Source organism: Ranitomeya variabilis, chromosome 2, assembly GCF_051348905.1.
Source record: "Ranitomeya variabilis isolate aRanVar5 chromosome 2, aRanVar5.hap1, whole genome shotgun sequence".
Taxonomy (NCBI): Eukaryota; Metazoa; Chordata; class Amphibia; order Anura; family Dendrobatidae; genus Ranitomeya; species Ranitomeya variabilis.
In genome coordinates, this window is record NC_135233.1 from 77,837,009 (window position 1) to 77,849,639 (window position 12,631).

General features: G+C 40.1%; 1 protein-coding gene across 4 annotated transcripts in view; it reads left to right on the forward strand.

Moving 5' to 3' along the window:
• Positions 1 to 12,631, forward strand: part of TASP1 (taspase 1) — a 224,660-nt gene that overhangs the window by 177,545 nt on the left and 34,484 nt on the right. For all 4 annotated transcript variants that reach the window (XM_077282571.1, XM_077282568.1, XM_077282569.1 and 1 more), the window contains one exon: positions 1,818 to 1,928. In XM_077282571.1, coding sequence (XP_077138686.1) covers positions 1,818 to 1,928 — 111 coding nt within the window. The remainder of the gene's footprint in view (positions 1 to 1,817; positions 1,929 to 12,631) is intronic.

A 12,631-nucleotide genomic window follows, 5' to 3' on the forward strand; every position in this document is an offset into this window, starting at 1 on the left:
TTTTCATTGAAAAATTAGAAATGTGTTCAGCTGCCCAAGCTGTACTTTTAGCGACAGACTGCAAAGCCCTAATCCCTGCCAAAATACTGTATTAAGCTATTCTCCCTGCTCCTTCAACAACACTCTCCCTCCCTAGGCTAAATGCAAAATGTATCTGATACAAACAGCAAAGCACAAAAGTAACCCTTACAAGGACTGTTAATATGATGCTTCAGCACCAGTATCAACACTACAGGACTCTGATTCGTTAATCTATGCACACACACGCAAAGACAAGCACTCTCTCCCTCCAATAACAGCTGTCACAGAGCTGTGCAATGGCGTCGGTGTGCCTAGCCTGGCAGCACCTGTCCTTTTATAACCCCTGATAATGTCACACTGCCAGCCAATCACAGTAATGCCACTACTATGACGGCTACGACATTAGTGACTTACAGGCAATGCCTGCATGTTTATTGGCTGTGTAACAGGCGCCAAACATGTGGGGACAGTGATTCGAGTTTGAAATCGAGCATCTACTGATGCACACCGAGCACCCAGAGACTCGAGTGATATTCCAGTATCAACGAGCACGTTTGATCATCCCTTTTTGTTACCTTTTGATTCATTTTAAATCAAGTGACCTATTGTTAAAGGCAACCAAACTTATGATGATCTTTTTGTTTGCGAATGTTCCTCAGTATTGTGGACAGTTACCATGAAATACAACTTCTGGGGGACACATGTGAAAGCCAAACATTGTGCACTCCTTGTTGCTGTTTGAAAGGCACTTTGTATGGAAATTAATTCTTCACCAGAAAACGAAAAACCATTCAGGGACCCATCTGTAGATAGCTGTTACCCCCTAGTCAGTCAGTCAGTTGTGCTGGTTGCCTTGATGACTTTTTAGAAGGAAATTACAGTGCATGTATGAGTATGAATGCGAATGTGTTTGCCCTTTGTTGAGTTACAGTACAGACCAAAAGTTTGGACACACCGTCTCATTTAAATATTTTTCTGTATTTTCACGACTGAAAATTGTAAATTCACACTGAAGGCATCAAAACTATGAATTAACACATGTGGAATTATATACTTAACAAAAAAGTGTGAAATTGAAGATATGTCTTATATTCTAGGTTCTACAAAGTAGCCACCTTTTGCTTTGATTATTGCTTTGCACACTCTTGGCATTCTCTTGATGAGCTTCAAGAGGTGTGTCCAAACTTTTGGTCTGTACTGTATGTATATACATGTGTGTGTGTATATATATATATATATATATATATATATATATATATATATATATATACTAGACTGTGGCCCGATTCTAATGCATCGGGTATTCTAGAATATGCATGTCCCCGTAGTATATGGACAATGATGATTCCAGAATTCACGGCAGACTGTGCCCGTCGCTGATTGGTCGAGGCAACCTTTATGACATCATCGTCGCCATGGCAACCATTATGACATCTACGTCGATACTGTGCCCGTCGCTGATTGGTCGAGGCGAATTCACGGCAGACTGTGCCCGTCACTGATTGGTCGAGGCAACCTTTATGACATCATCGTCGCCATGCTGTGCCCGTCTCTGATTGGTCGAGGCCTGGCGGCCTCGACCAATCAGAGACGCGGGATTTCCAGGACAGACAGACAGACAGACAGACAGAAAGACAGACAGACAGACAGACGGAAAAACCCTTAGACAATTATATATATAGATATATATATATATATATATATATATATATATATATATATATATATATATATACACATGCATCCAATATGTTGTGATTGTATATACTTCAATCATTTTCCTTTATGTTTTGCAGGTTGTGGAGAGCACCTGGTAAGAACCATATTGGCCAGGGAATGTTCTATTGCGTTACAAGCTGAAGATGCACACCAAGCTTTGCTCGAGTCTATGCAAAATAAATTTATTGGTAAGGGCAATATAAAATGTATACAATCCCCAATTACAAAAAAATTGGGTCAGCGTGTGAAGTGTTAAAAGAAGAAGGAAAAATAATTTGTTGATTTGGAAATCTTATACCAATATTTTAAAAACAAATTAACTCATTTAGAAATTCATGGCAGCAACACATCTCAAAAAAAGGTGGGATGAAAAACAGCTGAAGGGTCAATTTTCAACCAAGTCACATGACTGTGTATATAGTGTACGCTAGAGAGGCAGAGTCTCTCAGAAGCACAGAAAGTCAGAGGTTTACCAATCAGAATTGCATCTAAAATTTGTGGAACAATTTGAGAAAATGTTCCTCAATGTAAAATTGCAAAGACTTTAAATATCCCACAAATTTAATTACATAACATCAAAAGATGCAGAGATTCTGGGGAAATCCATGTGGACAAGTCACAAGGCCAACAGTGTATGTTGAGTGTTTGTGCTCTATGGGCCCTATGACTGGGAAAGGGAAACTGGTAAAGCTGTTAAGCACTGGCCTCCATCTTACCTGCCCCCATAGCCACTGTTACAACGTATATAGCTCATAAAGGAAAATGTACGAGTTGTTAGAGTTAAAGAGGTTGTCCGGGGCTAACAGATGGATAACCTATCCAGTCATATACACTCACTGGCCACTTTATTAGTTACACCTGTCCAACTTCTTGTTAACACTTAATTTCTAATCAGCCAATCACATGGCGGCAACTCAGTGCATTTAGGCATGTAGACATGGTCAAGACAATCTCCTGCAGTTCAAACCGAGCATCAGTATGGGGAAGAAAGGTGATTTGAGTGCCTTTGAACATGGCATGGTTGTTGGTGCCAGAAGGGCTGGTCTGAGTATTTCAGAAACTGCTGATCTACTGGGATTTTCACGCACAACCATCTCTAGGGTTTACAGAGAATGGCCCGAAAAAGAAAAAAAATCCAGTGAGCGGCAGTTCTGTGGGCGGAAATGCCTTGTTGATGCCAGAGGTCAGAGGAGAATGGGCAGACTGGTTCGAGCTGATAGAAAGGAAACAGTGACTCAAATCGCCACCCGTTACAACCAAGGTAGGCCTAAGAGCATCTCTGAACGCACAGTGCGTCGAACTTTGAGGCAGATGGGCTACAGCAGCAGAAGACCACACCGGGTACCACTCCTTTCAGCTAAGAACAGGAAACTGAGGCTACAATTTGCACAAGCTCATCGAAATTGGACAGTAGAAGATTGGAAAAACGTTGCTTGGTCTGATGAGTCTCGATTTCTGCTGCGACATTTGGATGGTAGGGTCAGAATTTTGCGTAAACAACATGAAAGCATGGATCCATCCTGCCTTGTATGGAGCATCTTTGGGATGTGCAGCCGACAAATCTGCGGCAACTGTGTGATGCCATCATGTCAATATGGACCAAAATCTCTGAGGAATGCTTCCAGCACCTTGTTGAATCTATGCCACGAAGAATTGAGGCAGTTCTGAAGGCAAAAGGGGTCCAACCCGTTACTAGCATGGTGTACCTAATAAAGTGGCCGGTGAGTGTATATCAGATCAGTAGAGATACCCAGGAGTGGCCATTAAAGGGAACCTGTCACCTGTTTCCCGTATAACCTATGGCCACCACCCTTCAGCCTTGTGTTACAGCATTCTGGAATGCTGTATAGAAGTCTCCAAGCTGACCTGCAAAACAAAAAAACTTTTATTATACTTGCCTACGGGGAGGTTTGGTGTGATGGGCGTTGCTGGTAAGCGTTCTTTGGCCTTTCCCCGCCTATGCTCAGGACAGTACTTTGCTCTACCCTCAACAGGGCAGAGAGTAGTACTCCTGCGCAGGAGCGTAATGGGATACACTGTGTAGATGACGTAAGACCCTTCATCCACACGAGGCAGTGAAGGAGGATGGCGATCGCAGGAAAAGAGGAGGTGCTGTGCCAAGAAGAGCAGTGATGCCTATGGGACCCGATCGCCCCATAGTGGAGTACAATAAAGCTCTTTTTTATTGTTTTGTAGAGAGACTTGGAGACTACAGTATTCCAGAATGTGTAACCCAGGCCTGAAAGGTGGTTGACTGTAGGTTATATGGGAAAAACCTGGTGACAAGTTCCCTTTAGACAATGGACAGACCCCAGCTGTTCTAGCTCTGTACATTGTTTACATCTGCCCCCTTGTTGGTGCAGATAATTGGTGGGGGTGCTAGGTAATCAGCTTTCTGATATTGATCTATGATCAGGATAAATCATGAATATGTTAGCCCCTGACAGCTCCTTTAAATTGTGCACTATTAAAAACTTAGAGATTTCCAAGAGAAAATGCGCCAGAATGCTGTTGGGAATTTTGACGTAAAAGTGGCGCTTGGATTTCTGCCTCGTGAGCAGTAACCACATTGTTGCTCAGTTGGCTAAACCAAGGCTTTTCCTGCACAGAATAAGTAGCATGTTATTTATTTCTGTGGTGACACCAAACAACTGCCCGGAAATTTGCCTGTCAAATCTGACAAGTGTGAATGGAGTCTAAAGGGCTGTTTAGTCTGGATAGTAATTCAGAAATGAGCATTGATAAGATCGTGAGCCTGTGTAATAATGCAAACGTCTTATTCCTGCGCTATTATTAATGACAACGGGATGATAACGGAGCGCCGCTTAACTTGCTCATTTATGGCCAGAAATTGGCCAGTCTACGTGGGACTTTACAGTGACGGACGGCACAGCACCACACGTTTTATTGACAAAGCAAAAATAAAAAATAAAAACTTATCCTACTGCACGTTTTCATTTAAGGTGCGCTTGTAAACCTCAAGACTTTACCGACATTTTACATCCGTCATATAAATAAATGTGACTTATGAAGTGAGGTATTTGGGAATATATTCTGAAGAGCTGCTTTTTTCACATATGCCTGCCAGATAAAAAAGAAATTCTTCCAGCTTGCTAAGAAATTTGTTTATAGCTTAGCTCTGGATAATGTCATCTGTATAAAGGGTAATTTTATCTATACAAAAATAGCAAAACAAGCATTTGATGTGTCATGCATAAATCTGACCGGTGAAGTGGTTTCCAGTTACCCCAATTCTCCCCCTGAGGACTAAGAAGGATAAAACAAGTGCACTTGGTTTGTGAAAGAAATCGAAATTGACTTGGACGGTTCTCGCTGACAGTGAGCAGATGCCGCTATTTACCATCCAAACTAAGATTTACATAAGTGTATTTAAAGAGATAATTAAACCGGCCTTATGGCTTTTGTACAAGTTACACATCGTGTGCAGTTGTGTGGGAGAAAAAAAATAGAAGCCTGCCTTTCCAATTTTTTGCAAAATGAAACGCCATCATATATGTTACATTTGTACTCAAATTATGCTGACACCTAAATAGTTGGGGCATATGGTGATAATTACTCGTAGTGCGTGGTACCTGCTCTTCTCAGCACGCTACTCTTGCAAAGAAATGTTTTATCCCCGAGAAAATAAGGGTACCCTCACATGGTGTGTGGGTGTTTTGGACAAAATCAGAGAATTCCATAGGACAACAAGGCAGATCAAAACAGGCAAAAATCTAAAGGTTTTTGGAGAGCCACCAATCCAGAATGGAATCTATTTTTCTACTTTACATAAGTTCCTGTTTTCATAAATCTGCTTTTTTTTCGAAGTGAGCTGTATTGACTCTTTTTTAATTTTCCCCTGTCCCAGTTTTGTTAAATCTTCCCCAAATATTACTATAATATACAGGAACATAATCGGACACAAAATGGACAATTTAGGCTGTTGGTGCACTTTTTGGTTTGGCTCACATACAGAGCTCAGGGAACACAAGATGGAGACGGGCCCCCAATTCATGGAGACTGGTGTTTTGTATGCCAGTATTATTAAGGGGTGTGCAGGAATAAAATGCACCAAATTCATTAACTGCCGTGCGCCTCTTAATGTATTCAGCGCAATTTATCAGTGGTGTGCACCGCAGTTTCCCCAACCAGAAATGTGACTCTAGTTAAGGACTGTAGTAACATCTCTGGAGTAAAGAAAACTATCAATATTGATTAATTTGATTTTGCTGTAGTCACGCCTTGGCTCCTCCGCAGCTCCGACCCTGGCATGTAAACTGCAAGAGTCACTAAATTATTGCGCAACTTGACGTTGCTAGAAAAATTGACGACTTTTGAAAGTGTTTTACAATAGTTTTCTGGCATGAACACTTTGCTGAATCAGAACATAAAGTTAAATTTGTTCAGGAAGAACAAACTACATCAAAGTTGAATGGGTAAGGAAAGAGCCTAGAAGAGCCAAAAGAGGTGTAAAATCTTTTTTTTAACTCAAATGTGATGTTATTCTTAATAAAAACCTATTATTCAAAGTGCAATAATACATGCATTTTTTGATTTTCACAGTAACCACCCCCAACATCATAAACGTAGCCCCCCCTTTTAGACAACTCGCACTCACCCATTAACATATCCTGTACAAGTAGATGGATTTGTAATGACTATTATCACCTACTGTAGCAGTGTAGACGGGAATCCCTACAAACAAATACCCCCAAGACCTTTCCCCTCCTATCCACCTCCTAACCCATTTCCAGCCAAGGCATCCACAGTTTGTCACAAATCCCCAGTTTCCCCCTTTTCTTGTAAACTCCCTTTTCCAGAGCAAGAACATGCTTGTGGTGTAAAATCTTTAATGAAATCTAATTATAAAAATTCTTTTTAGCCTGAAATACTTGCATGTAAGTAAAAACCCCAAAGGTCCACAAGCCCTTTAAAAAGTACATTTCACTAAATTTTATGGTGAACTGGACATGATGTCAGGGCTGTGGAGTCAGTAAGCCAAACCTCTGACTCCGACTTCTCAATTTCCATGACTCCGACTCCACCAAAATGGGCTCCGACTCCACAGCCCTGCATGATGTAATAGGTGCCGCAGAGCAAAATAATGTTTGTTCTTTATTTCTCTTCTCTGTTGCAGAGATATTAGTAATTTAAGTATTTTGCATCTAAACCATTTGTCCAAGCGTGCATTCCACAGATACAGATTCTGCCCATATTTGGTTGTGTATGGCCCATCGAAAATGTATTTCAGTGTTCCACCATCCGCATACGTGACTACTGCTTGAGTCATTGCGTATTGGAGCAGTGGTTCTTCATGGGCAGTATCTTTGTATTGGACCCATGGAAGTAAATGAAATAGTGGTTGCCCTACTGCTCACAGGGACCTTCGGGTCTGGCATTGTCATGATTCTTGGGGATATGATCTGTTGGACACAGTAGTCATACATTTATCATCTGTGGCCCATAAATGCTGTTTATGCAAAACTTAGGTGGGAATTAAAATAAAAACACTAGTAGGATTTCATAACAAGCATGGACAGCAATTTCTAGATACATGAGAATTTATTGAAAGGAAAAAAAATAATTAATAGAGAAATATTTTCTTCTGGGGTAAACCTTTTGAAAATCATACAAAAAAAATGATGCAGGGTTATAAAACACTCTGCTGAAGTTAACATTAATAATAAGGTTGAGCTGAAAACCTTTGGATGCAGAATACAGTTACTATCAGCGTTGCTTAGCAGTGAAAATTACAACAATTGAATCATTTAGAAGTACATGAGAAGGTTCCAGTAAAATTCATTCTTGCTTTGGCTCCAGAGGGCTGAGGAAAGGGTTGGGCAATATCAAGTTCGCACACAAAATACCATCTTGCTCTGTGCTTGGAGGTGACCGATTTTTGGCTATTTTAGTACATTTCTTCCATCCTATTTCAAGCGCATCTCTCAAACTCTATAAAAGGCTTGGGATGTCTTCCAAGAAGGCAATGCCTGGCTTAGACACTTGGAGCTCTCTAATCTGCAGGTGATGGACAAACCAATGGCAGATGTAGTTTTTTTAATCAAAGCACAGCCAACCAATGTTTCAGCACTAAAAATAAGACATGGCATAATTAGATTTGTGAAAACACATTTGTTAAGTGTTACTGCCCTGGATGGTGATCTGTTGAGTGATAAATCGACTAGTGAAATGCCGGCAAATAGGAAGGAGTTGTGTACAAGAATAATCCAAATATTACAAATGGGGATGTACTCTTTAATGATGAAGCCAAGTTTCAGGACTGCAGAGTTGCCATAAATATTTGTGTTTTGATGATTTCAGAAAAGCTGGCAAATAATGAGCAGATAAAATGTGGTTTATAAAATGTGTATAAATCTTCTCGCCACAAGATTCTGGAAGGCGTTGTTAGTGCATTTACTGCCTTGAACTCTTGGGATGTTTAGACTATAGCAATATATGTTCTTTTTATATTTATATTATAGCAGTATGAATTATGACAAGTTGTGTACATTTATGTACAGACATAACAGGCTATTACGGGCGTATTATACACAACGCCACTTGTGTGTATATTGAAAGCGTTTTTCACTGGTGTTCTCTTACAAGCACAGGGGGCAGTGGTGACAATAGGAGCAGTAGTGTAAAATATTAATATTTCCGTGTTTCTCCAGCAATACAGAAGCATAGCAAACATGGTATTCTAGGACTAGAACTGGTGCCAGGAAAGTAGATATGATACACTGGACATCGTGACATATGTGCTACTACCAAATAATTCTCTGTATTTATCTTGGGCAGTAGTGGAATTGAGGTGGCGCTTCTTTCGATGGATTCGAGAATACACTCGCCTCTATGCAAGACTGCGGCAGTGAGCACTTTCCGGTCAGATCAACGAGCGGTTTTGAGTAATAGGAGATCTGTGCTGTTGGGGTGGATTGGTGCGTTGTCCATCCAGCGAAACAAGTACATCTGTTGATTTCTAGAAACACATGAACCAGTTTTCGGCTCCGGGCTGAAGCCTTCGTCAGGTATGTATTTATACCCCCAAAAAAGTTCCAGTCTGGAGCCCAAAAATGGCTCAAGTGTTTGAAGAATTTAATAAAGACTTCATATCCAGATACTGGTAAGAGACTTACCGTACTTATTTTTCTCACTGGACAGTGCATCGCGGCACCCCAGACGCACATGTCTACTATATTTATTTTGTCCTTGTGGACTTAGGGACGAAATAAAGTTCTATACGGTACGGCATGACCAAGACTTCATGTGGCAATTTCTTTCTTCCCATAGCACTGAATGTAAGTAACATGATTACCGATTGTTCGCCTCATTAAACTGTTAGCTTGAGTTCTGTGGTCATAAATATATGGTTAATGAGAGAACTGAAATACCGATTCCTTCGATGGTAAACAGTGTATGGTTTCTGTAGGTCTTGAAATGGTAGCGCCATAACATCAGAAGACCATTGTCCTTTTACCTAGGAATAGGAAGCTGAGGTTACAGCGCACGGTCTCCCCAAGGCTCAGAATTTGGGAAAAGCGACATGAGTTCTTAAATAGATCTCTGTGGTATTAATGTGTAGCATCATGTAAATACCATAGCCTACCTGAGCATATCTTATACGTATGTTCATATATTGCGGCAGCCTCCCTTTTCCAATGGCTAGTACGAGTAGGATAGCACGTCTTGTTATAATTGAATTATCTTAAGCAGACAACGAGAGCCGCATACTACAAGGACATGGACAGTCTCTTAGGTTCTGTTCACGTGTCTAGTAGTTAATTTTCTTTCTGAATCCACTCCGGGTGGCAAAACCAAAAGGAAATAAAATGATCTAGTACAGGAACCATTAAATTGAAAAGGGTGGAAATTCCCTAAAATGTCTTTTGTTTCACTGCAATCCATTTTTTTTTTTTTATTAGATCAAAAAAGTATTCTGCACAACTGTCTTTGTCTTGCCAAAAGAATGAATAGCAATTCTATATTGTTTTTTTTAACAGTAAAGTCTATGGGAAGTGACTCACATCAGGATGGTTACCTGTTATTTCATCCGTTAAAGGGAATCTGTCACCAGGTCTTTGCTACCTCATATGAGAGCGGCATAATGTAGGGAAAGAGACCCTGATTTCAGTGATGTATCACTCCGTTTACTGGGTGCAGGAGTTGTGGCACAGTTATTCACGTAGCGGAGCTCAGAAAGTTGCCCCTCTCCACACCACAGCTTTCTGTGTACATTGTCTATTAACAGTAAGCTGCTTATCAGAGGAGGGGTCATGGTGGTACCGGGGCTTGTGCAACCTGTGATCCAGGTAGTGATAATCTCCTTTTGATAAAACATTGTATTGAAACAACAACACACAGCCTAATTAGTGACAGATCGCTGAAATCAGTATTTCTGCCCCTACATCATGCTTTTCTTAGTTTCCTACTGACAGTTTCCCTTTAAAGGATTCAGTGTTTTAAGCACTGCACATGCCCACAACACTAGCGGTGTTCAAAAACAATTTATGTAAAAATGGATCTTTGAGAAATGGAACAAAAAAGGATGCTAAGCGGAAACCCAAGTTTGCATCCAAGTTTGCTCTGTTTGTAATGTAATTATTCCAATTTTCTTTTTAATATTAGACCAGTTACAAACTGATGATAATCGGTAATGTGAACATAGCCGAAGGCCCTGTTTACGTTTCCAGTTATCATCTTCTTGTAACATCCTATATTGTGATCCTTTTTCCCATAAACTTCAAAGTAAATTTTAAAAAGATGGATTCAGTTGTTATCCGTTTTTTGGCTGGACTAAAAAAAGTTGTGCATACTACCCTATTTGATACAGCAGAAAAACAGATAACTGGAAAAGAGGCAATTGGACGACATTTTAGGACATTTCAATCTATATTCAAATTAATGGATATTGAGCCGAAACATTTTATTTATGTTTTTGTCATCCCGAAACTGATTAAAAAAGCAGAAAAACTACAGGACAGGAGAACAGAGCTTTAGGCATGAAGATATCCAACAGACCTGTTCCTATTCGTACTTTATTGAATCCAGAATTCGGGCACTTCATTGGGCAGAGGAGAACTCCTAGTTGGTACGAAGAGGTGTATCCAATAAGTTTAAACACGAAGTGTATATTTCAATGTGTGTTTTACATTGCTGGCAGCATAAACATCAGCATCCTTTATAAGTCTGCAATGTAAAAGAAAATGTGTAACCGTTAATTATATCTTATATAGTCAGATCATCTGCAGCCAAATATATGTTCTTGTGGAATCTGTTGAGTATTGCTAAGTAACAAAGATTTGGCCACTTCCACCCCCCTGATCCTCCAGATCTCTTGTCAAGGGATGATGAAAAATCGCTGGGAGTTAGGAACTTTCAGTGGGTTTATCTTTTAAAGCAGACCTGTCATCACATCTTGGATCGTATTTTACTTTACTTTCCAGGGTGTATACATGGTATGAAACTAAGAAAGGAGACCTCTCTCCATCACTTCCCATTCTCCTGGACATGCAGTCACGTCCCATTTCATCAAACATGCCCTGGAAGCATCTAACCGGAATGGGACATACTTGTGAGACACATTCTGCTGCTATTAAGGGCCAACAAGTGTGCTAAACTCTGTGTATTGCAGAAAAAGAATGAAATGTTGGCTGTGAGGGCAAAGTACATTTTGGTTACACTATCTTGCCATAACAGTCTCGTGCAGCAGTAAGCAGCTCACTGACCACGCAGTGGCTAGGAGGTAAGCCTTGTGTTTATGCCCTACCCTAAAACTGTGTTTCAATGTTTTCTTACAATTTACAACCATCTAATCGACCTTACTCGGATATGCTCTAGATACGGTACTAATCATTTCACAAATGCATGGAAATTAGACTCCGGCTGTATATATTTCTAATAGCAGCCCCTGTGCTCATGAACCTAAGGTTAGATGCATGGTGCAACACTTCTAAATGAAGCCACTCGTCGAATGAACATGTTACTTCTTTTGTCTTCTTCTTTTAACAGCTTCATGGTTTTTGCACCATGAAGCAGTTAAAAGCAGTCACAACAGACTGAACATGTGCACAGCAATGTCGTTTTGACAGTGCTGTGCATTATGTTAATTTTTTTGTGAAGTTTTTCAGTGCTTTTTTTTTAGGTAGTATCTGCCGGAAAAATGTGTGATAGCAGCAGCTCAGCCAAATATGGAAACAGTCACCACATTCAAAAGTATACTACAAAAGTCAGACATGCACCTCCGAAGTGAATAAAGCAGGTGTGAACAGGTGCATAATATACAATCAAAAGAATAAAGCAGCCTCTGTAAGCGCTAAGGTGTATGTAGACATTGAAGATATGAAATTTAGACTACATTTCTTCTCTATAGAATATACAGTACAGGCCAAAAGTTTGGACACACCTTCTCATTTAAAGATTTTTCTGTATTTTCATGACTATGAAAATTGTACATTCACACTGAAGGCATCAAAACTATGAATTAACACATGTAGAATTATATGCTTAACAAATAGTGTGAAACAACTGAAATTATGTCTTATATTCTAGGTTCTTCAAAGTAGCCACCTTTTGCTTTGATGACTGCTTTGCAGACTCTTGGCATTCTCTTGATGAGCTTCAAGAGGTAGTCACCGGGAATGGTTTTCAGTTCACAGGTGTGCCCTGTCAGGTTTAATAAGTGGGATTTCTTACCTTATAAATGGGGTTGGGACCATTAGTTGTGTTGTGCAGAAGTCTGGTGGATACACAGCTGATAGTCCTACTGAATAGACTGTTAGAATTTGTATTATGGCAAGAAAAAAGCAGCTAAGTAAAGAAAAACGAGTGGCCATCATTACTTTAAGAAATGAAGGTCAGTCAGTCCGAAAAATTGGGAAACATTTTAACAGCA